A 25,522-nucleotide genomic window follows, 5' to 3' on the forward strand; every position below is an offset into this window, starting at 1 on the left:
ATGAGATATTTTCAAGTGACTATTTCAAACCCTTTTTTTCGTTAATCCCCATTTTTGCTATGATGGTACTTATAAATAAAATTGGTCTTGCCCAACTGAAAAGGTAAAAATGTGATGGTCGAGTGACCTCGAATCGCAGGACTACCGCACATGATCTTTATACATACCTCTTATTTTTTTTATGTTGGGCAAGACCAATGCGAAAGGGTTCATCAAGGCTACTTTTCTTCCAAAGAAGACACCCCCCCCCCTCTGACTCCAAGAAAAAAAAATCATTTGAGGTCTACCGACCACCATGTACCTTCAAATATCAGGCTGTCAAAAAATGATTGCTGCATCTTTCATGTTGTGGTTTATGTACATGTAACACAAAAACTAAAAGGAATTGTCATATTCATGCAAATTTATATTTTGAAAACAGCTGTATACGATGAGTCTCTGTGGTCTAAATGAGGGTGATACATCATTTGAAGTGAAGATGCATAAATCACATCCAATTTTCTCATCTGTCTGTTAGATTTCCCTGGGGCAATGGTCTGATGTTGATACCTTCAGGTTCATGTGAGGACATCTCTCATTTTAGAATATGATTTCATTAGCCTCCTAAAAATATGCACCTGCCCTCATGAGCTATTCCAGACTCCTCGCATCTTCTACGGGGAAACATTCTAAAAACGCACCAATTCCTTTGGAAATCGCAATGAAGACCTGAGAGGCTTTTGTCGAAAGTTGGTGGACCGGGACAGCATCTGAATCTCTTGACTGTGGACAACAACATATTTCCGATAGTTCGTCTGTTGCAAATCTTCGGATTTATAATCTACCGTCTCAGTCACCCAACTTTCGTTGGTTTTTACTTGGGGATGGGCTATTTGGGGGTGACTGCTGAGAGAGCTGTTGTCTCATCGGCAGAAGAAGCCCAACAATTTAGGGGGGTCCACCTGAAATTTTGGGATAGACACAGGTAAAAAATTGGACAAGCAAAAAAAAGGTAAACCAACCAAAATTTTAGAGGGGGGGTCCATCTCCCCACCTCAAATTTAGGGGGGGCAGGACTCCCCATCCCCCCTGCTTCCGCCGCCAATGCGTAGGTTCAAATGCCAGCTTCTGCGTAATTTCCAGTGATTTCATTTTTTTTGCAGGAGTTTCTGCATTTATTGTATAAAATTCAAAATAAATTTACAATACATAAACATAATTGTAGTATGACATTAAAGTACATTGTAATGTGACAAATTCATAGTAGTGTCATAACAAAATTTAGACATGAATACAATAGACCAGTTCGTAGTTACTTCATGGGCAATTTTGGTCAAATGACCTTTCATTTCTTTCACTATGAAAGGCAGACTTCAAAGCAAGATATTACGTAAGCTTGCCTTACATAGCAGGATGAAGAAATTGAATAGACCAGGTGACTAGAATAGCACACCAATGAACACTTAATGAAGGTATTTGTTGCATTCCTACTTTGAATGCATATCTTAGCAAGTTGCACAATGTACTTGACAAACTGTGAAATACCAGTCGTTCGTGGAAGCATTGTTGTTTTTTGTGGGTGTAAATGAAAAACGACAATTCAAAAGAATATATGAATAATCAAGACATCAAAGTTGGTGCTTATCTCATTGGATTTTAAAGCACCATGTCACTTAAAGTACAAATGACCTTCTTCTGATCATGCGTAGAATCTTTTGATCATGCGCAGAAAGAAACTACGAACTGGCTTATTTATAAAGGATAAGACATAGTAGTGAAAAACAAATGCAGTGGCAAACTATATAAGCAAAATAAATGCTTGAGTAATAGCAGCTATTTATGTTGGAAGAGTTGTGGCTCAGTGGATAAAAGCATTTAGACTTTAAACCACAAGGTCCAGAGATCGAAATCCCACCATGGCACTCAAATCCTTTGGCAAGGCATTTATATCCATTTGCCACTCTCCACCCAGGTGTAGTAAATGGGTACCCGGTAGGAAGGAATTCCTTGAATGCTCGAGCACCCGATCAGGGTAGCCGTGCTAAAGCCAGAGTAATAGTATTCAGCACTCTAGCGCTTTATAAATGTTGCATATAATTATTATTATATCAATCTTCAACTTCTACATATTTTGCATGCTTTCATTATTGTACTGACCCCCCCCCCCCCACCCTTTCTCCACCCAATACCATTTGGTCAATTTCTGTTATTAAAGGACAAGTCCACCCCAACAAAAATATGATTTGAATAAAAATTCAACAAGCATAACACTGAAAATTTCACCAAAATCGGATGTAAAATAAGAAGAAAATTATGACATTTTAAAGTTTCGCTTCATTTCACAAACCAGTTATATGCACATCTTGGTCAGTACATGTATGCAAATGAGGGAACTGATGACATCACTCACTCACTCACTATATCTTTTGTATTTTATCATATGAAATATGAAATATTTTGATTTTCTCATCATTGTCATTTGAAATGAAGTTTCATTCCTCCCTGAACACGTGGAATTCCATTATTTTAACATTTTGTGCTTCAGGCAAGGAGGTCCTTATCATCAAATTCGTAAAAATTGAAATATTGTATGATTAAAACAATAAAAACAAAAGAAATAGTGAGTGACGTCATCGGCTTTCTCATAATGGATGTAACTGGCTCGTTCATATAACTATTTTGTTAAAAATAAATGAAACTTTGAAATGTCATAACTTTCTTATTTTACATTCGATTTTGATGAAATTTTCAGCATTGTGCTTGTCTGATTTTTCTCTATTGATTCAAATCAACATTTTTCTGAGGTGGACTTGACCTTTAAAAACTATTGTGGTTTACTTTGATGCAGAACTTTCTGGTCAAGTTCCATGAAGGGGTCAATGAGGGAGCCTCCCTGCCTGGTCAATTCCAGTAATTCTAACCACCCCTTTACACAGTAATAACAGGCCTGTGGATATCAGCCTGAGTTCTCTAATTATCCAGAGCTATATTAGCTGATACGGAAACGAGCTTAAAAACATTCATAAGAAAGCAAAACTGTTTGTGGGTTCATCATCAAGTCGGTTCAACATTTGTTAATATTATTATTAAATTTATAATGTAATCAATGAAGCCCATACCTGTGTCCATGTCACAGTTTATAAAAAGATAAAAAGCTCTAAACGAGACACCCCTTTCATTTAGTTTATAAAGTGAACAGAACTGGACTATTCCATGACTCAAAGTATGTACACTGTATGGATATTCAAGTTCATTATAGATACTGAAACATGAACTGGATTATATTCTTTGATTCAGCTACATGTAGCTGGATTGATAAGAACCAACATATGCACATGTAGCATATCAGCTATGACACGCCCATGATCAGGGCTCTGTCTTACAAAGAGTTGCGATTGATCCAATCAACCACAACTATGGACAGCCAACGACGTCAACATCAAAGATGCAAATTGTTCAAAATATTTTCTAGATTGATATGATGTATATTCATACATTCACTGCTTTCTTGACTCAATACGCTTCTCTTGGTTTTCATAGGACATTGTGCAAATTTCCTCAAGAAAGGAAATTATGACATTGATGGATTTCCATATAGTTGAGATTGTTTGATTTAGATCAATCATAACTCCATGGATATCCATCAATGTCATCATTTATTTTGCAGGAAATTTCCTCAATGTCTTTTGTAACCAAAGAAAAGCTCACTGAACTTGCAGGAAAAGGATGAGTGCATGAATATATACCTAGAAAATATTTTGAACCAACATGCATTTTAGATGTTGATGTTGCTGGCTTTCCATAGTTGCCATTGATCAGATCAATCGCAACTCTTTGTAAGACGGGCCCTGGTCTAGTCCCATATATATGAATTAGGTCATCGATGAAGGCCTCCTGCCACGTTCAAGTTCTCTAATGAGTACCCCGCTGTCATGATATCCGTCCATCCCTGCCTCAACAAACCTACTTCCTTTCCCTCATACTACTGGTATCACCAAAACTTTGTTTCTTTGAAGACCATAGTGCAGTATTAAATTCCATTTTAAGATGATTTGTTATTTAAAGTAAAAGGGGGGGGGTTGCCAAAAAAGTATATCCCATTAACTCATAGAGGTACACAACTTTCGCAAGTATAAAATCAATCTGCATTTGGTCATAATATTGGCAATAACATATGATTTTTTATTCATTTTCATACTTTGATAACATCAATTACAGATGTAACAAGAGTAATTTGAATGATAAAGAAAAAAAAACAGTTGACGATTCTCATTTTTAATAGGCCCGGGACAAATACCCTTTTTTTGCTAAATACTTGATTGCTCACCAGGGTAAATAATTGAACAGTAATGTTGAATATTGGCATGGTTTTTGTCAACACACATTGATGATTTCAGTGTCTACACATGCGTCAACAACAAGTCGACAAGGAATAGAAATACACACCTCGTTAGCCTTTCTTCTTTCTGCATCCATAGATTAGAATAGAAGCTTTCCAGTGTAACTTTGGCTTTGGTGACCTTGTCTTGGGTGTATGGCGTTCCATACTCCGGCGTCTGTGCCATCTTCATTGAATGACCTTTGACCTCTGCTTGACCTCTGTGTCAATCAATGATGTGAATATTATCTGAAAGATAAAATAGACATGGCAATTTATTTAGCTATTTGCTTAATCAGTTGATTATTTCCTGTTGAATAGACAAACTTTCGCTAGCGAGGCTGTAATGAAGTGGACATTTCCATGGCCTCCTTCATTAAATCTTTCCAAAAATTGCAGCTGAGACCAAGTTTTACATGTAGGCTGTATTGGAACTCTGTGAAAAACATACATGTATAGGCAATCTTATCATTATTAGCTAAAAAAAATTCAACTAGTTTATTACTTCCTATTCATAACAAATGTCGGGTACTTTCATTTGCAAGGTTGCGATAAAGCACAAACGTCATGGGTGTCCTCTAATAATCTCTCCATAAATGAAGAGATTTCTGATACCCGATTTAAAATGTAATATCGAAACTCTGCCCAAGATAAATCTACATACTTTCATGAAGGCCCTACATACATGTACAGTATAGGGGTTGGATTATACAAACTGTATTTTATGGCATTACCCTGTAAGTATTATTGATGCCATACTAATACCCTTTTTACACAGGATTTTCTTAGCCCCGGACTATCGCTAACCCCGTACTATCCTTAACCCCGTACTATGTTTTTTCCTTTTCACACATGCCAAATTGTTATTGCTAACCCCGGATAAGGAATGCTTACTTTTTACACACGAAACTCGCTATAAACCCCGGACTAGTGGTTTTTGTCGATCATTCGTAGTACAAGTACTTCACTCATACCCTTTTTTACACACGCTAAAATTTCCTTAACCCCGTACTATAGGTGGGGCTAAATTGCTATTTAGCCCCACCTACATGTATAGTACGGGGTTAAGCTTAGCCCACTTTCGTTTTACACTAGCGATCTTAACCCCGTACTATCGCTCTTAGCACCGCAATTGCTGGGATAACCCTGCTTTTTTGCAGGGCCAAATAATCCTGTACTAAAGGTGGGGTTAGCCCACTTTGCAAAAATGCTGTGTAAAAAGTGGGCTAAGCTTAACCCCGTATTATAGGTGGGGCTAAATGGCAATTTAGCCCCACCTATAGTACGGGGTTAAGGAAATTTTAGCCTGTGTAAAAAGGGTATAATATTCTAATGTTATGGACCCCATGGAAGGAAAGAGCAATTATGTTTACGATTCCGAAACGTGCAATCCTTTCGATTATTTTATCTATTCAACATATTTGTAATTCATTGGCCTGCATTCTAAAGTCAGGTTTAACGTAGACCACGGTCTAACTCTGTGCTCAAATTATGGGAGCCAAAAGATCAAAAATCTATTTCTATTGTATATTTCTTAAGTTTACTATTTGTTTCCTTTTGCTTTCATAATGAAGAAAAATACTTCAGTTATCATTCCCAGACAATTATGAACAATTTGGATGTCATAAGAGGCAATAAATACTGTACCTGTAAGGGATCTGTGCCCCAATTGGCTATCCATAGTTAAAGCACAACTTTAAACCAGGGTTATTATAAACCCGAGCTCAGAATATGGGCCATTTTGTTATTTTGATTGATGCCATCTATGTCACTTATTTATGTTATATATATTTACATGTATGCATTTTGTATTAATAATCAGAAAATAAATAAACAAGATTCTATTAATTTTCCATGGTCGGATCAGAGAGGGGGGATTGCTGTTATGATCCAGTTCTACAATCCATTCTCTCTGATGTCAAGAGAGCATTGCATGAAACATACATAGGAGGCCAACTCACTGAAAATTGTTATAAGCTACTGAAATCCTTGCATCTGATTGGCTGATTAAATTTGCCAATGAAAATCACAAAGGTGTATCATAAAATGTACTTGTCTCTACTGTGTCTGTATGACTGTATCTGTCTGTCGACGTACAATCACAATTGTTATAAGCTACTGAAATCCTTGCATCTGATTGGCTGATTAAATTTGCCAATGAAAATCACAGACAAAGGTGTATCATGAAATGTACTTGTCTCTACTGTGTCTGTATCTGTATGACTGTATCTGTCTGTCGACGTACAATCACAATTGTTATAAGCTACGGAAATCCTTGCATCTGATTGGCTCAGATTAAATTTGCCAATGAAAATCACAGACAAAGGTGTATCATGAAATGTACTTGTCTTTCATGTGTCTGTATCTGTCCATTGACGTACAATCACCAGCATCTGGGCCCCGTCTTACAAAGAGTTACAGTACTATTGATCCAATCATTCGTAACTCTATGGAAATCAAACACATCATATTTTTTTCTATACAGTGTAGGGAATGTGCAAATGTCCTTTGTAAACAAAGGAGAGCACACCGAACTGTCGAGGAATCAATGAATTTATGGATATACATTCATATCTAGAAAAAAAATTGAACAAACATGCATTGAATATGTTGACTTTGCTGGCTTTCCATGGTTGCAATTGATCCGATCAATCGCAACTCTTTGCAAGACGGCTCCTGGTTGTCATCACTCAATCACACATACACACATCACACCTGTACAGCACATAGAAATATTACGGTGTTCATATAATGTTATATACAACAGTACATGGTACTAATCACTCAACAAGGCCATTAATAGAGATCGCCTGTCTAGCCTAATAATAGATCCCTAACATTAATGACTGCCCACAGACAATACACATGTCTATGATGAGAGGTACGGACAGGGACAGACTACTGTTTAAAATGTTGCAACCAGGAAAGCAGTTCATGACGTTATATCCGACAATGTCACTTTTATCAGACCAATACCAAAGAAACGGTGCTTATTTAAATTAAGTCAATCATAATCAAGGAAAATGTCTGATCCGACAAATTCTCAGATGACAAAAATTGATGAAACACTCCAAGATATTTCATGAGCCAAGCAGGCAGTTATTTATCAAGATCTTTCTTATACAATGTTGCAATATTTAAAAGGGTGTGATTATGCTTCCATTGCGAGGACAGAATCAGCGATTTCAAACGTCGATTCAAAACGCCGATTGTAAACGTGGTTCTGGGAGTGCTGTTTATGCTTAACTTTTCAGAGCAAATCATGATCTCCAGCTGGCTTCGCATCGTAAAGCGAGGTCAAATTGGGCGCGCCTTTTTTCGAAAGTTTTTTTCCGATTGTTGTTATTACGTAGAAATAACATGGAGCAATACGACTGTATTTGCCTGCGGATTTTCATCTCACCGGAAGCATGCACCAAATGACGTCATTTAAACATGTTTTATGATCGTGGTTCTGTTTATACTTCCCCAGATAGCCTGATTCTGGTCAAACGACATTTACAAACACACCTTTTGGTGAGTTTACGATCGGCGTTTTGAAACAGCGTTTAAATGAAAGTAAGCATGGACGCAACCATGTTTTGGACTAATCACGTTTGGAAACGCTGATTCTGGCCTGAAAAGTGGAAGCATAAACACGGCCAAAGAGTACCACCTTTCCCACAAGCAGACACAGAACTTTTCCAAGCCTAGCAAGCCATGGTCCTTTGAGAACATTACAGACTGTCAAAAGAAGCAGAATTCAGAGACAGAACAATTCAGGTCCCACGTACTACAGTATACTATAGGGAGTTGGTCATACTTTTATACATTAATTTTATGGCCCCCCCCCGGGGGGGGGCACTCAAATTATTTTTTGATGGGGGTATGCCTCACGAAACTCGGAAATGGGGGTCTTAGACCCCTGTTACATCTGAAAGTTTCCTTCCCGAGACCCGACCGAGTCCACTTGCAACCTTGACTGGATTATTGGTGAATTAGCTTCGCGAACGGACCGAGTCCGAAATGTGGTCTGTTTACATCACAGTGTTCATTCCCTCCCCTATCGCCCTATCTGTACTGTTTCGAGCGGCATCCGATTGCTGACACCTTTTAAAGGCGTTCTCGATCTAGGCTACGAATAAGTCGCGCGCGCTAATTGAAGTTACCCGAGATTCTGAAAGAATGCTGATAATCCCAGCAGTCGTTGAAGATATGATCGACTTGAAAAGGATACGTTTAAAATGCTTCTTTTCACTCAAATCAAAGACTTTATCAATCACAATTCACATGTTGCATGCCGCAAAAACGTTTGAAGAACGACGGGGCTGGGGAGGGGACAGCGCGCGCTATGACGTAATTTGACAGCTGGCGAACGGACCGAGATAGGTTCGAAAGCTTGTGTGCGTTTACATCTACGAATCGGTGGACCGGGGCCGGCCCGATACCTACCCGAGACTACCTCTGGATGTGGTCTCGGGTAGGTTCGCTACAAGGTGGCCCGAGGTAGGTTTGGGATGTTTACATCTGATTTCTTTCTGACCCGAGGTAGGCCCCGGGCCGGCCCGAGGTAGGGAATCTCTCAGATGTAACAGGGGTCTAAGGAACTGAAAAAGGGTAAAGTGCGGGGTCTTGGGAACAAAATATATAGGCCTACCGCGGCAAGAAAAACAGGGTCTACGGAACGGGATCCCGCACTCTAGGTACATGTAGAGCACTGCGCACGGAGCGGCTACTAGGGAGTTGCGAAGCCGTAACGTGCATCTCTCGCAAGCAGTGCTTGTGTTTGACAATTTTGCCGGGGCAATGATAATAATAACAACGCGTCTCAGAATAGAATATTTCTAGATAGATGACGCTATATAAATGCCTATGGAGGCCTACATAAATGTACTGTACATGTATCTGTTTAATAGTACCATAGCATTTTATAAAGAATACATTGACTAAATTAATCTCTATACAAAACAGTCTCCTTGTCAAACAAACACACACACACAAATAGAGAACAAATCAAACAATAATATTGGTCAAAGTTCTTTGGCTTTGGCAAACAGATGACTGACACAAAATCATCATGATACCAAGTGTCATTGAGAAGTGTAATTGTTGGTTTACGGTTTAATTCACTTTATCTGCATGAATTTCTTAAACAGATAGACTACCACACATGTACAATGAGCATTTCAGTAGATTCAGCAACTGTAGGTCTACAATGAGGAGAAAATTGGGATAATTCATATTATCTTTGTGCTGGGGTGGACTTGTTAAAGGACAAGTCCACCCCAACAAAAACTTGATTTGAATAACAAGAGAAAAATTCAACAAGCATAACACTGAAAATTTCATCAAAATCGGATGTAAAATAAGAAAGTTATGGCATTTTAAAGTTTCGCTTATTTTCAACAAAATAGTTATATGAACGAGCCAGTTACATCCAAATGAGAGAGTTGATGACATCACTCACTATTTCTTTTGTATTTTATTATATGAAATATTTTTATTTTCTCGTCATTGTCATGTGAAATGAAGTTTCATTCCTCCCTGAACACATGGAATTCCATCATTTTAACATTTTGTGCTTCAGGCAAGGAGGTCCTAATCGTCAAATTCGTAAAAATTGAAATATTGTATAATTCAAACAATAAAAAAACAAAAAAAATAGTGAGTGACATCACCAACTCTCTCATTTGGATGTAACTGGCTCATTCATATAACTACATGTATTTTGTTAAAAATAAGCATAACTTTGAAATGTCATAACTTTCTTATTTTACATCCGATTTTGATGAAATTTTCAGCATTATGCTTGTCTAATTTTTCTCTATTGATTCAAATCAACAATTTTCTGAGGTGGACTTGACCTTTAAATAGGAGAATGTGACCAGTTGATTATTGATAGTACTACATGTACATATGATAATGGTACATGAGTACATGGATGTGACCATCTCCAGCTGTTACACATGTATTTCTAAATTAAAACCTGGGGCCCTGTAACACAAAACTTAGCAATCATCGTAGAATTATCTTTACGATTGATTGCATTGATAGCGATTCGCGTAGCTCATAATACAACGTCTGAAGAATTGAGACTACATTGTAGATTCACTAGTACTGTGGCTGCCTCTATCAAGACAAAGACAGAGCCTTTGGTTTGGCGTCTAGTCTTTACTCTAGGCCTCTCATTGGTTAAGTGTCAAATGTGAGTCTGTGCCTCACAGACTAATGCCATTCAGTGTTCACAATTTGCAAACTTGTACTAAACCCTTTCTTGAACACTATATTTTACAGATTTTCTTGAGTATAAATGAATAATAATAATATAGAGTATTTCTAAAGCGCCAAATCCACATTGATTATGTGCTCAAGGCGCTGAAAATATACTTAGTATATTATTATTACCCCGGCTGTAGCTGAGCGGCCATATAGGCACTAAGCATTCAAGGAATTAATCCTACCGGGTAACCATTCACCTCACCTGGGTTGAGTGCAGCACAATATGGATAAAATTCTTGCTGAAGGAAATTACGCCATGGCTGGGATTCGAACCCATGACCATGACCCTCTGTTTCAAAGTCCGAAGACTAATCCACTGGGCCACAACGCTCCACACGAGGTAAACACGAGGTTCTTATCATTAATCAGTTCTTATCGGCGTTATGATATGATATCGCATCCGGTACAAGTGCCGGTGATGACGCTCAATTTCTTAATAGTGCAAACAAACCTTTAAACGTTTCCAAGTGACAAATAATGATAGCGAATAATGAGCAACCAATACACTGTATGTACATGTAGACCTACATGTAGGCCTGCATGGAGAATGAGATTTAAAAAATGAATAAGTAAAAAAATAAAATAAAAAGGATGTTGCTCTTGCCATAGGCTATGTAGGTGTACCTGTAATACAATCTGTAATAGCATATGATTCATTTTATATAATGTGATTTTCAAATGAAAACCTACTGAGTACTGTTTAATACAACCAAATATAAAAAGCCAGAACAACCCCCCCACCCCACCCAAAAAAGAAAGAAAAGAAAAAAAAAGATGTACATGTACGTGTGTAGAAAAGTTTCATATCAGGCTCATGTCACACCTGAAACCAGATTGTCAGCAAACACAACAAAAAATTGATTTTATGAGGAAGTGACAGAAATTTTTGTTTTGAAAACTAACCCCAAAATATTACAGACCAAACAGTAAAAAAAAAAGAAAGTTTGACTGTGAGGCAAGATAGAAATGTCAAAGTAGGAGCCTGACTTTTAAAGATAAATTCCAGTTTTGGTAACGATCTCAAAATGACTTTTTGCAGAATCTTATATAATGACCACCCAAGTGTCTGTTTGTATGAATAAAAAATATGTGCCAAAGGATTCTGGAAGAAATTGTGTAATTGCTGAGAAATAAGCAAAATAAGCGCGGATTCGGTCACTTCCGTCGGGTCTTTATTCCAGCAATAATAATACACTGTCCCACGTGTGCCTATCTGTGTTGGTGATCTTCAGTGTGAATGTTTTTCAGCGTAGATTTCAAGATTTCACAAATTTCAGTTTATGTAACTGTACCAGATCTAGATCCTCGATGATATTCTGACAATTAAGCCTGGTTTTACAGACTTTCCCATGAAATCAGCGTTTACTGCAACTACTGGAATTACTCTTTAAAAGATGTAGAGTAGGGTGTATTGTCAAATAGCAGAGATGATGTATTCTATTTTATAAGTCCAGAGTTGCTGGAAAAAAGGAATATCATTCCTTCGGAAAAGAATGTCCTCAGGGAATATGTTTACTTCTCAAATTTGATTAGCATTTGTGGTTGTCAGAGAAAAGCTTTTAACTATGTTCTGTACAGTTCTACATGTACGTAAAAAAATTGCTACACATGCAAAATTTTGTGTAATGGTCTTATGATTACCATATGTGGAGCAGATTGCGATGCGATACCATGAAAATTATTCCCTAATCCTTCCTAAAAAAAGAACAAACTTTGGAAATGATTGATTGGTTTGGAGAACTATAATGGGACCTGTCATCAATTTGATTAAAAGCTTGTAATGTTCGTCATAAAAAAGGTCCCTTCACACCCTCATGACAGCAACATATACATTATAAATAATAGCAACAACAATAACAACAATAATAATAATAATAATAAAAAGTCTATATAGCGCAATTATGTTAATACTCAACTGCGCTTTGATACTTGGTATCATTATTATTACCCTGGCTGTAGCTGAGCCACCATATTAATACATGTAGGTGCTAAAGTAGGTGCTAAAGCATTCAAGGAATAAATCCTACTGGGTACCCATTCACCTCACCTGGGTCGAGTGCAGCACAATGTGGATAAATTTCTTGCTGAAGGAAATTACGCCATGGCTGGGATTCGAAGCCACGACCCACTGTTCCATAGTCCGGAGACTAATCGAATCGGCCACAACCCTCTAATGTGACCCATTCAAATGAATTGAAATCACTGAGATAACTACACCAGTTGTACAAAGTACATGTAGTACGCTCAACACCCTATCAAAATCAAGATTTCCATGGTAGTTTTAGCTGCGCTGCTTATATGTACAGTGTAGGCACTCAAAGCATCCAATGAATTACTTCCTGCAGGGTACCCATTCACCTCACCTGGGTTGAGTGCAGCACAATATGGATATATTTCTTGCTGAAGGAAAACACGCCACGGCCGGGAATCGAACCAACGTCCCTCAGGTTGAACAAGAGTCATACATGTAGTTATTAACCACTAGAGCCCGATGCCCCTGAATGAACATTATCAATTTTATAAAAAGTATTTCATAATGAAATGGCAAATGGAACCCTGAACTTCATGGGCTGAACCGAGATCCATAATGTAAAGATATTATTTTATATCAGGCCGGTGTGAATACGCCTCTCCTACTACATAACTTCTCAACAGGAAGGTCAAAGAGTTTGTAATATTTACCTTTTGAATAAGAATTGCTCTTACAAATCCGATACAATAGCTGTAAATTTTGTACAAATACATGTAGGCCTACAGGTAATGGGCTTTTAAACCGAGATCAATTCATCAAATTCCAAGGTTGCAAAATTGTAACAAAAATCATTTTTATTTTTTCAACAAACCTGGCCCAACCCTTTCTCCCTATGCTTTTTAAGCTTTTGTTATACATGTGTGAACACACATATTACTTCACAATCACAGATTATCTACAAAATAATGCAGAAATTCATAATTTGTACTGAGTACAATACAAGATCCCTACATGTACATGATTCAACAAAAAAGGGAAGTTTGAAGATAATTGTGTCATATCTTATTGGATCAGGTTTATAAGAAGACCTACCAATTAGAGATGGGGCTATATGTACATGTACCATGGTATTAAAAAGGAGTAACAATTACATGTACAAACCGGTATAATGTACATGTATTACAATTGCCTAGTATATACAAGGAGATAGTTAGAAGTGATATCTCCTTGGTATATATACATGTAGGCTTCACTATGCCATACAAGTTTTAGCAGTCTGTTTTAAATATGTCATGTATGACAATGTGGAGAACCTCTCGACAGAATTTTCAATTCTTTGAGGTGGTCCCCAGGCATTGGCTGGTGCTCAATTTTACATTTCTGTTGTAATGTTTCTATTGAGCGTTTCCTTGCCTGGAAATGAAATAAATAAATAAATAAAAAATGTAGATCTCACGTACATGTACATGTAGCCTAGAGGTATACCCAAAACGCCCCTACATGAAAGCGATGCAATGGGACTACCTACACATGAAAGTGATATCCACACAATGATAATTAGAACACTCATTGAAACTCACACTGCAGTCTATTGTTCTCTGTGATTGTGGCCTTGCGAGAGTGGGCGTGTCTGGGGGATTTCCCTTATTGTCTTTGTTGAAGCCCTGTCAATCATAAGGACACTGTGAGTGCTGTTGAGTAGTCATACAAAAATAAACACATCCCATTCAATGCAAGGCTATTGTACACACCAGAAGAGTAATGTGTAATCGTATGTAAAAACACATCCATCACATAGTGCCAAGGTACATGTAGACCCCTGGCCTACTGCATTCTATTTTTAATACAAATAGCTACATGTACATATCTAAATAGTATTACACTCGGGTCAATTGGGAATTTGTTTTCTTAATTGCAATATCCTATGTCAGGTACATATCCTATATATCAAAATAAAATTTGTCATAGTTAATATTTGTCAGAGTTCTTATTAAAACTTGTTCATATTAAAATTTGTCATACATATAGTTCTTATTACGAATGTACATGTAGGCCGATATCACATACAGTAGCTAACATTACAAACATAGTAAATTGCTGTATGTGGAGGACATACAGCAATATACATACATGTAGGCCTACTGTACATACTCCTGCACAATTCTACAAGTACGATGATACACCAACCCGGTGGACTGTACATTAAAGGATGATGATGATGAAAACACTGTAAACATGGGTGGTACTAGGGGCGAAGTCGCCCCAGAAAATTTATGCACTATAGAGCCCTGGAAAAACAAAAATTCTCATGGGTTCCAGTGCAAACTACATGTACTACAATGAAGCAAAATATTATTTTGTTTACTTGAGAGAAATGTGAGGTATTGTTCAAGGACAAGTCCACCCCAACAAAAACTTGATTTGAATAAAAAGAGAAAAAATCAACAAGCATAACACTGAAAATTTCATCAAAATCGGATGTAAAATTAAAAAGTTATGGCATTTTAAAGTTTCACTAATTTAAAAAAAAATAGTTATGTGAACGAGCCAGTTACATCCAAATGAGAGAGTTGATGACATCACTCACTCACTATTTCTTTTGTATTTTATTATATGAAATATGATTTTCTCGTCATTGTCATGTGAAATGAAGTTTCATTCCTCCCTGAACATGTGGAATTCCATTATTTTAACATTTTGTGCTTCAGGCAAGGAGGTCCTACATGTACATGTAATCATCAAATTCTTAAAAATTGAAATATTGTATAATTCAAACAATAAAAAACAAAAGAAATAGTGAGTGAGTGACATCATCGACTCTCTCATTTGGATGTAACTGGCTCGTTCATGTAACTATTTGTTAAAAATAAGCGAAACTTTGAAATGTCATAACTTTCTTATTTTACATCCGATTTTGATGAAATTTTCAGCATTGTGCTTGTCTAATTTTTCTCTATTGATTCAAATCAACATTTTTCTGAGGTGGACTTGACCTTTAAGGTTTATTTATTGATTGTGTTGATGTTTACTTGTGTGTATTGACTCGATAGAGAGGCTTTAAGAACAGGGCTAAAAAAAAAATCAAAATTGGGTTGTGAGCTGCAAAATTAGACAGTTTATTCCCTGTTTCTCTGTATAGTTCGTTTTGCTTTAAACTGGCAAGGTACCTGAAATGAAAGAAAATACACATTGCAGATGCAATGCGGTCATATCATATCAAGCCAAGTAAAAAAATATAACAAATCAATTCAGTATCGGTCTGTGTAAATGCCGTAATCAAAAATAGATGAAACAACTCAACAGAATGAGATATATCTAGGCCCTTATAAAATATTAACCAGAATATGCCCTGAACAAGTATTTTAATAGAGCAAAGTTTGGTCGTCTGCTGCTTTACATAGAAAATCAATAGAGCGTCTACCCTCCTTTGAAAAACATGTTTTATGCCTGACCTACAAAGTGTGTGAATAAATGGAGCATGTTTCATATGGCAGCATGCATGTGTGGTGGGTGTAGCACTTCAAGGCTATTCTAGACTCCCTGCCGATTGACCCCTTGTGTGTGATGTTCAAACTGGTCATTATTTGTGGCAAATCGCCATTTGGGCTACATCCACTTAGTCTACAGTGTATTCTTTGTTTAGTCTCATCCCACACGGTCTTATCCTATTTTGTCTACAACCCATTTGGTCTAATTGCCATTTAAACCCAAATATACATGTAGCATTGACCATTTTGTACATGTAGGGCAAAGAACGTACAGTACATGTATGTAGATGTACTGAACATGTATAACTGCTGAACAGAGTTAGAATGATTCTATTAAATAAAAAAGAAAGGAAAAAAATCAATGAACAGCAAACAAGTAAAAAAGGATTAACAATTTCTTTTTTTATCAAAGAATCTCCATTGAGTATTAAACAAAAACACTACACTACATGTACTTCATGAATCTTTATATACATGTATGAAACATTTTATATTACATGTACATACATGTACACGTATCAAAATCTCAATAAACATTGAACATCGGGGAACCATTGCATAGAACTTAAACTTGAAATTTGAAAACATAAACAAACTCTAGCACATAAACAAAATTAAAACTCTGGCAAACAGAATTATGCTATTGAAATGTACACATGATAAAACTGGCAATAAAAAAAAATGCCAGAGTTTTTTATGGCAAAAGTTTTTAATGCAACAGGTCCAAAGATGGTTTCCCCCGATTAAATACCTTGTCAAAAGGTTTTAATGATTCACTGTTGTTGTAAATTTTTTAGGGGTAGCCTTTCTGACTGTAAAGGTAGAATATATTTCATGTGGTTCCAAACGGCCTTCAAAAAAACCAATACAGCTATTGAACAGAGATCACATCATGACACACACCCTTAATATAAACAAAGTGTTAAATAGAGAAGAGAACAAAGGCGTGTCAAGAAATAAAGGTCAAAATTCTATGGCTCAGTTTAATAAAAGATAGCTTATGCATAGAAAAAATATTGATACAGAGGTTATATCATGAATATAAAGTTATATCCACATTCTATCATAGAATTCAGGGAACAGTCGAATAAATAACAACTCAAAACCAAGTTTTACTGTACATAGGATGTGCATACTGTACAACCTTAACTTGTCTTATATGCAATTAACAGCGCTTTGTATCCTCTGGAAAAAGCGCTATATAAATCCAATTATTACATGTACATGTATGTAGGCCTACTGTACATGTACATTAATCACACTTCGTTTTATAGGGAATACGTGTACATGTAGCTCAAGACATGAGAAAACAAGTATGAGCTATTCATCTCATATAGAAAGAATAAATAAAATAACATACTACACTGTACATGTATATAAAAAAGGCAAAACATTATGTGTAGTCCCACACATGCATTTCTAAGGTTACTCTGGTGCATGTCTCATACAGTTGATTTGTATGCTCACTGGAAAAAAAATAAAAAGGCCTATTTATAGTCTTAGATACTGCCCATTCATTCCCAAAACATTTTATTGCAGTTTTTTTTCTATGATCTCACGTTAAGAATTTACAAGCACCATTTCAAGTTTAAAGGGAAACAATCTCTTTGTCAGTGGACTTGTGTGGAAACAGAAAAATCAAAGAATTAATACCAAAGAAAGTTTTGAAAAATTAGACAAATAATGAAAAAGTTATGAGATTTGAATATTGCGATCACTAATTTTATGAAGATCCTCTCATTGGCAATGCAAAAAGGATGTGTGATGTCACATGTGAACAACTTTCCCTTCGAGAGACTATAAAATGCCTCTAAAATGTCTTTTTGCTTTTTCTGTATGGTGATACAAACTCTTCATCCATAATTTATTTTTGAAAATCTGTATTACATGCCCTCCTATAGAAATAATACACTTATTGACTGATAGATATGAGAAAAGGGGCAGTTCAAGTGAAATACATACAAAAGTAATGGAAAAGTTGTTCACATGTGACATCACACATCTTTGTCCCATTGCCAATAGGAGGAATTAACATAACGATCTCAAACTTCAATTGGTCATAACTTTCTTATAATTTGTTCAATTTTTATCAAACTTTCGTGGATCTGTTTCTTTGATTTTTCTGTTTTCACACAAGCTAATATTTCAAAGGTTTAAATTTCCTTTAAGGAAAAATTAAGAAGAATTACATAAAGGAATATACTTGTCCATTGCTTGCAGATATTATCCATAGCGTATGACCGGGCTCACAAGGTCAGGTATTGTACAAGTTCAACCAAAATAGATTTCAAATGAGGAACAGGTGGATTGTATGTTAAGATAAAAAAAAATAGCTCCTTGCATCTGGAAGAAAGTGATTCAAACACAGTGAGGTCGATTGTAGACCTGAGAAAGGTCTGGGCCCCGTCTTACAAAGTTACGAATGACCTGATCAATCGTAACTATGGAAAGCCAGCAAAGTCAACATTTGAAATGCACTTTTGTTCAAAAATTGTTCTACATGTAGATATGAATGTATAATTGTATATCCATAAAGTCATTGATTTCTTGAAGTATGCAAGATTCATGTTCCAGATTCACAGGCCTGGGGCCCAACTTACATGTACAAAGAGTTGCGATTGATCTGATCAATCGCAGCTATGAACAACCAGCAACGTCAACATCTAGTATGCATGTTTGTTTCAAAAAAGTTCTAGATGAATGTATATGTATATCCATAAAGTCATTGATTTCTTGACAATTTGGTGCGTTTTCCTTTGATTACAAATCATGACATTTTGCAAATTTCCTGTAAAAAAATTTTTTTGACACAGATGGATTTCTATAGAGTTATGAAATTACGATTGATTGGATCAATTGCAACTCTTTGTAAGACGGGGTATAGAGTGAGTGAGTAATATTAGCAATGAGTCATCATCACCATCCTAACCAAATAATCAATATGGTTGCATCTCTATGGTCTTTTTTCCTTCCTTTCTTTTCTTTCTTTCATTCATCCTACCTTCCTTCCATCCATCCTTCCTTTCTTCTACTCGTTGTTCCTTTGTTCACGCATTCATTCCATCCTTCCTTCCTGCCTGCTTGCTTTCCTTCCTTCCCTTTTTTTCCTTCCTTGTCTTTCAAACTTTTGTCGGTCTGTGAGTGTGCATACAGAGAACTGTCTATCCAACCTTCCTTCTTCCCTTCCGCCTCTTCCACATTCTTCAATCATCATCTTCTTTTCTTTGTTCTTCCCTTCCATCTCTCTTCTTCCTTTCGGCTCTAGCTCCTCCTCCTCCTTCTCTCCATAATCAATACTGCATCTTATTTTCAGATGTGAAATGTAACCTTTGTCATATTAAAAGCACTCTTCCAGTAAGGTTTTCATTTTCAAATTATCCCAAGATAGAATCCCCAAATAAGGGAAAGTGACGTCACATCTGCCAGCATGGGATCTTAACCACCAAGGTAAAGTGTAGCTTACATGAACTCCCATTCTACACTGAGCCTTCTCTTTGCCATGGTAAACTGTACACCGTAAAATATAGCTTTAATAGTAGGTGTAGGTCCATGATGGTACAAACACAAACTCTAATATTATTAAAGTCTTCTCTTTTTATAAAGAAAGGTCTTTCACATCCGCCCAATCACACAAATACCAGTATTTTTAACAGTTACCCCCAAGATACTTTTCAATGACAATACAGCAAGAATGTTTGCTGGGATTTATCAAAAACAGGGAAAATTTACAAGGGGGCTTGGGGCGATTTAGCCCCCAAAATGCTTACAAAGTTGTGAAAAGTAGCCTCTGAAAATTAAACAATAAATTTGTTTTGCCTGATAAAATATTATGGAAAATGGTGGACTTATGCGACAAGAAAATTTAAATACTTGAGAGGCTTTTTTATGTCCTTTAAAGATCTTCGAATTCCTTACTAAGAGTCTTGAAATTTAGACAATTCCTGAGTGGATGTTTTCTATTGTGTAGGAGGAAAGATGGAGCCCTGTTGACCAGTCAGTGAAGGTTCTTGAGGTCAAATGCATAGGTCACATGAAGGGCCTGCTGATAGGTTAAATATTCAGACCCCTTTCTACAAGTGCTCTCTACTTCCTTGCACTGCAATTACTGGGCAAGTCAATTGTAACAAAAAGTTCATTTGAATAAATCGAGAATCATACAAACTTCATGCTGAAAATTTCATTAAAATCAGATGTAAAATAAGAATGTTATGACATTCTAAATTTCGCTTGATTAAAAAAAAAACAGTAATATGCACACCCAGTCAGTGTACAAATGAGATGACATCACCAACTCACTATTTTATTTCCATAGATTTTATTACAAGAAATATGAAATAGTATTGATTTTCTACTCATTACAATGCAGGGCCGTCACCAGCTTTTTTCTAGGGGGGGTGCTTTTTATGAAAAAAAAACACAAAAACACAAAAAACAAAATTTTTTTTTCAAAAGAGCCCTCAAGTATCCCTACCCCCCCCCCGGTTTTTTTTTTTTTTTTTTATTTTTTATTTTTTTTTTTATTCATTTATTTTTTTTTTGGTTCTGAAGGGGGGTGCGTTCGCACCCTCCGCACCCCCCCTGGCGACGGCCCTGCAATGTGAACCAAAGTTTTTATATTTCTCCATGAACATGTGAAATTGCCACTGTTGTAACAAATGTGATTTGATAAAGAGTGTCAAAGTCATAAATCTGCCAAAAAAAATTTAATATTGTAATCGAAACAATGCAATAATAAAATACATTGTGAGTGACATGATCAACTCTCCAATTTGCATAAATTATCACAACTGTTCTGGGGAAATTAAGACAAAGAGAAATTTTAAAATTTTGTAAATTTCCTATTAATTACATCTAATTTTTATGACACTTTCAATCTTATGCTAGTTTGATGTTTCTCTTTTCCCTCAAATCAATTTTTGTTGGGTTGACTTGGCCTTTAAAACAATTACATACCTGTATATAGGTCTAAGTGTATAATAAAGTTTTTTAAAAGGGCTATTCTAGATTGCTGCCTGTCCCCGGGGGGGGCCACTTCCATTCACAAGTGGATACCATGCGCGACCATGGGGTCTCGAAAAGCACCCTAAACACGTAATTTCCATATTCTGAAAATGCACCCCTTAACAAGTATTGGCGTGTGAAACCCTACCCTTAACAAGTATTGGAAACAAAACGATATTCCCTGAAATGAACCCCTTAACAAGTACAGGAATGGCAAATATTCCCTGAAATGAACCCCTAAACAAGTACAGGAATGTTTTATTGTTACGGGTCCTTCGGTCGTCGGCTTTACCTTATTTGGTTTAGTACGACCCCAGCTTCTACACCTCGCGCAAATCGGACTCTAAACACGAAGTGTTGGGGCAAAAAGGACATCCTTTATAATACATTTTAATTTTGTTTTATCATCCCCGCAAAGTCAACCCTAAACACGTAATTTTCCTAGTGAAATAGATACCCTTTTTTCATTATTTTAGTGTTTTTGACACCCTTATCACGTTACGTACGTAACGTGCCCTATCGTGAAAAAGACATCCTTTTTACGTGTTTTTTTGGTCGCGCATGGTATCCACTCGTCAATGTAAGTGGCCCCCCCGGGTGTCTGTCACATCAATTGGTGAAAATTTAACACATTAAAATTGATGACTTGCCCCAGCAAATGAGCATTTCATTTTTTTTCTCATAGTTGTTCTATGTTTAAGTAAAATATCATACGCAGGGTCCCCTGTGCTTCTTTGGGGTCCCAAACCTGTCATTTTCATCAGTTCTTTATGATGTAACCATAGGGACAGTGATTTTCCGCGATCGCGGAAAACGGACGGAATTCACGGAATCGGCTGTTTGAAACGGAAAGTGGCTTTTCAAACGGAAAATCACGGAAAACATGTTTTTTCTCAAAATGCACAAAAAAGCAACAGAAATTAATCCCAAATCCTCAACAAAATACGAATATCAACTGAAAAAACACGATCTCACTTTGCAACAACAATCATCGTAACTACACTCGAGCCTCTCCATCACTCGATCGTATCCAAATTAGTTTACACTTACGTCCGCATAGAAGGCAGAATCCGGCCGTGTGTTGCTGCCCTCTACGTTCGGTCATAATAAAATGATCACGGTGATTCATCAAATCCAAAATGGCGGATATTCGGAAGTCGTCGACTGCTCAAAACGATGTCCGAAAAGTCCCCAAATCAGCGATAAAATCCCATTTAACAATAAAATAATGCTAATAATATGAAAGGTGAGAATATATTTGTTGATTATGTTTCCCTTAATATTTCATGAGCTCGAATCTCTTCGATTAATATGAATTTTAAAGCGACGTTAGTACATTGGTAAATGCAAATTTTGAGCAGCGCTAGCATTTTGACATCGCTACTCGTTGCGTATTGGTTTTTTATGTAAACGGAATTGTCAATTTTTCTTGTACACAAAGTCTATGGGGAAACGGAATTTCCGTTTTCAGACATGCTGAAACGGAATTTGAGATTTTCTGAAACGGAAAAGGCAATTTTAAGAAACGGAAAATCACTGTCCCTATAACCACTTATTTTGTTTGTACTTTTTTGTACTTTGCACTTTTGTGACTAGTTTGAATAAATTCAATTCAATTCAATCTTTTAAAAGCTTTTTATCTGCAGATTTATAACGCAATGAATATCTATCTGTGTATGGATCTGCAGGTCATTACACTATTAATTTGGAATATTCCCTTCTCTCTTGACCAGAAAAACACACCAGAGATCTGGGGCCCATTTCAAAACTTTTTCAAAGACTACAAATTTCATAACTTTATTGTAACTTGGAATCTTGATTGTAAATGGCTGCCGAGCCTTGTTACCTTGGTAGTTGACATAAAGAGTTTTATAAAATAGTTTGATTCCCACTTGTGTGAGATGCCAAGTTCAAAGACCAGCTTTGCGTGAGATTTTCTGTGAATCTGAGTGAGATCACAGACATTGTGTACAATGTATATGGGGATAGGCTGTGATAGTTGCATGAGACAGAGATTTGAGGGGATGAACAAGAGTCCAAAATGCTTGAGTAGCTCTGAGGCTGTGATAGTTGCGTGAGACAGAGATTTGAGGGGATGAACAAGACTGAGTCAAAAATGCTTGAGTCTCACGCATGTGTGAGACTTGGTAGCTCTGCCTTAGCTTTGAACCTTCTTCTGAACCTTCTGAAGTTTACACCGGCAAGGCAGTAGACTGCAAATCGCCAGCGTGCTGCTCACGTGTGGGTGTGTTGCTCTAAAACTTTCTACTGATGTTTTGTTTTTATATAAGGAATCAAGTCATTCCAAGCTCTGATTGTTCTTGGAAAGAATGAGTTTTTGTAAGTATCTGTCCGGGCAAATGGTACTTCTATGCGAGTACCACTATTATTCCTCGTCTCCTTTGACAAAATCAAGTTAATGTATTCCTCTTTTACTTTGTTTATATCTTTGGTAAGGCAATAATCCTCATTACCAGTCCCTCTGATTTTTATTAAGTGGGAATCGACCCCGGACCAAAGAAATCCAAAACCCCAGCTCAACCGACTGAGAAATTGCACCCCTCATCTCTCTCTCTGGAAATGGAATTAATCCAGGCTGGGGTCTGGGCCACTTGTTCACTGCTACCATCTGGCCTGTGGAGAATCTACAGGTAGGACTATGGTATGCCAATGCTGTATTGAGCACACACTTAAAAAAATCATTCAAATATCACTTTTGTGACCAAAATTACTAATTTTCATACAGTTTTAATTTATTTATCATTATTAATGTGGGAATAATTTTTGTATTCACCAGAGCGCTCAAAAACTTGAATTTTGGGCATATTTTTGTGTACGCCCTCTATTGGTGGAAAGTAATATGGCAAGAAAATTTTCATTCTTGATCTCTATTTTTAATTAAGAAAAAATGATATAAAGAATCAAATTTAAATAAGAGCCAAGCAGTATGAATTAACAGGTCTAATGGAAACTGTCAGTGTAAAAAAAATCAAGCATTTGCCCCAAACTCCCCAAAGAAAAAGAGAAAATAAGCCAAACATTGCCACCCTTATTTTGTCACACATTGAGATATAACTGAGAACAAGGTTATATCATAACCTTGTTCATTGAATGAGTGGTCTGGGCCTGGGAATTTGACAAACATATAAATTTTAAAAATTCTTTCTGGCATCCACATGAATCATAAATAATCATGATCACAGGAGTTGCCCTCTTCCCCTTGCACTTATGGTACTGACTTAGGCCTATTACTAGTAGTAGAATTGTCAGATATTTTGTGGTTATACGGTATGGTCAGTTCACCCATGTCTGCGCGGTCTCCCAAGTCTGCGCACCCGCGTATCTGCGCGATTCTAATTAAAGAAGATACGCAACGAGCACGAACTTTACAAATGCAATACATAGGCAGGTATTCATTAAAAAATCCGACTCAAAATGGTGGGAAAATAATGAATTCAGGGCATTTCGTGTGACAGCCTCATAAATGCAGCCTTTAATTGTCATCAAAATCCCCGAAACGTGTGCAAAGTGAATGAGTGCGCAGACATGGGGTACCATTGTTTTTTTTCAATCTGAAAATGACTGCCCGCAGTTTTTTCAAGAAAATCCTATTATATATTTTCTTTTATTTTTAATGAGAAATTTGGTACACTAACTCTTAATAATATAAGGAACATTATCAACTCAAAGATTTTGTGTAATAAGAAAAAAAATCATGTTAAATCTAAACTCAAATTGTTAGGTGCGCAGACTTGGGGCCCACCATCATACTCTTCAAATACATCAATCACAGAATCATGTAATCGCATATTCACTAGTGAGCATAAGAAATTACACGCGCCGGTAATGGCAGTGGCTTCCTCAGCTATTCAATCATGGTTTATGAATATGAGAAATGATCCCTTTTTGGACTTCGGTCTCATGTTCTCTCTCAAACTCGAACTCGCCAAACATTCATAATTTCAGGTCTAATTCTACAATACTTTTCAAAGTTACAAATTCAGTACAAATACTCACATTCAGTACTACTTATTCCTTTCCAACTATGATATCCGTTCCAAAATCGCTGACTTTATCGTAGTGATTCCACTTTATCACGGTCCACAAGTCGAGTCATTCATTCATCAATTCGCCGACTGGATCTCATATCGTACGATTTTTACATGCACGCAGCATATTTATTACTGCACCTATTAAAAAGCTGCAGTGTTTACCTAGGCAGGACTAAACGGCTATCGACTAAAGCTGGCGTTTGACTTCTTTTATTTTTCCGCAAAATATTTCATCCACCTCGTATGATATTGAAAACGGAACAGAAACGAGAGAATAGGGTAAGAAAATATAAAGGTACCAGGGGCGTAGATAGCGGGGGGATGGGGGGGATGCATCCCCCCCAGAATTTTAGGTGGGGGGATGGTGTGTACAATCATCCCCCCCAGGTTTCTG

The 25,522-nt window shown here is 36.8% G+C and overlaps 1 protein-coding gene across 2 annotated transcripts in view; it reads right to left on the reverse strand.

The window, feature by feature from the left end:
* Positions 1-25,289, reverse strand: part of LOC121421272 (serine/threonine-protein kinase tricornered-like) — a 42,603-nt gene extending 17,314 nt beyond the window's left edge. Inside the window, exons 1-3 of one of the 2 annotated variants that reach the window (XM_041615935.1) lie at positions 25,094-25,289; positions 14,168-14,278; positions 4,426-4,606 (exon numbers count right to left, since the gene is read on the reverse strand). In XM_041615935.1, coding sequence (XP_041471869.1) covers positions 4,426-4,550 — 125 coding nt within the window. In that variant the 5' untranslated portion in view covers positions 4,551-4,606; positions 14,168-14,278; positions 25,094-25,289. The remainder of the gene's footprint in view (positions 1-4,425; positions 4,607-14,167; positions 14,279-25,093) is intronic. The other variant, XM_041615934.1, reaches the window with a different exon arrangement.
* Between the last annotated feature and the right edge of the window lie 233 nt (positions 25,290-25,522).

This window comes from Lytechinus variegatus, chromosome 9 (assembly GCF_018143015.1).
Source record: "Lytechinus variegatus isolate NC3 chromosome 9, Lvar_3.0, whole genome shotgun sequence".
Taxonomy (NCBI): domain Eukaryota; kingdom Metazoa; phylum Echinodermata; class Echinoidea; order Temnopleuroida; family Toxopneustidae; genus Lytechinus; species Lytechinus variegatus.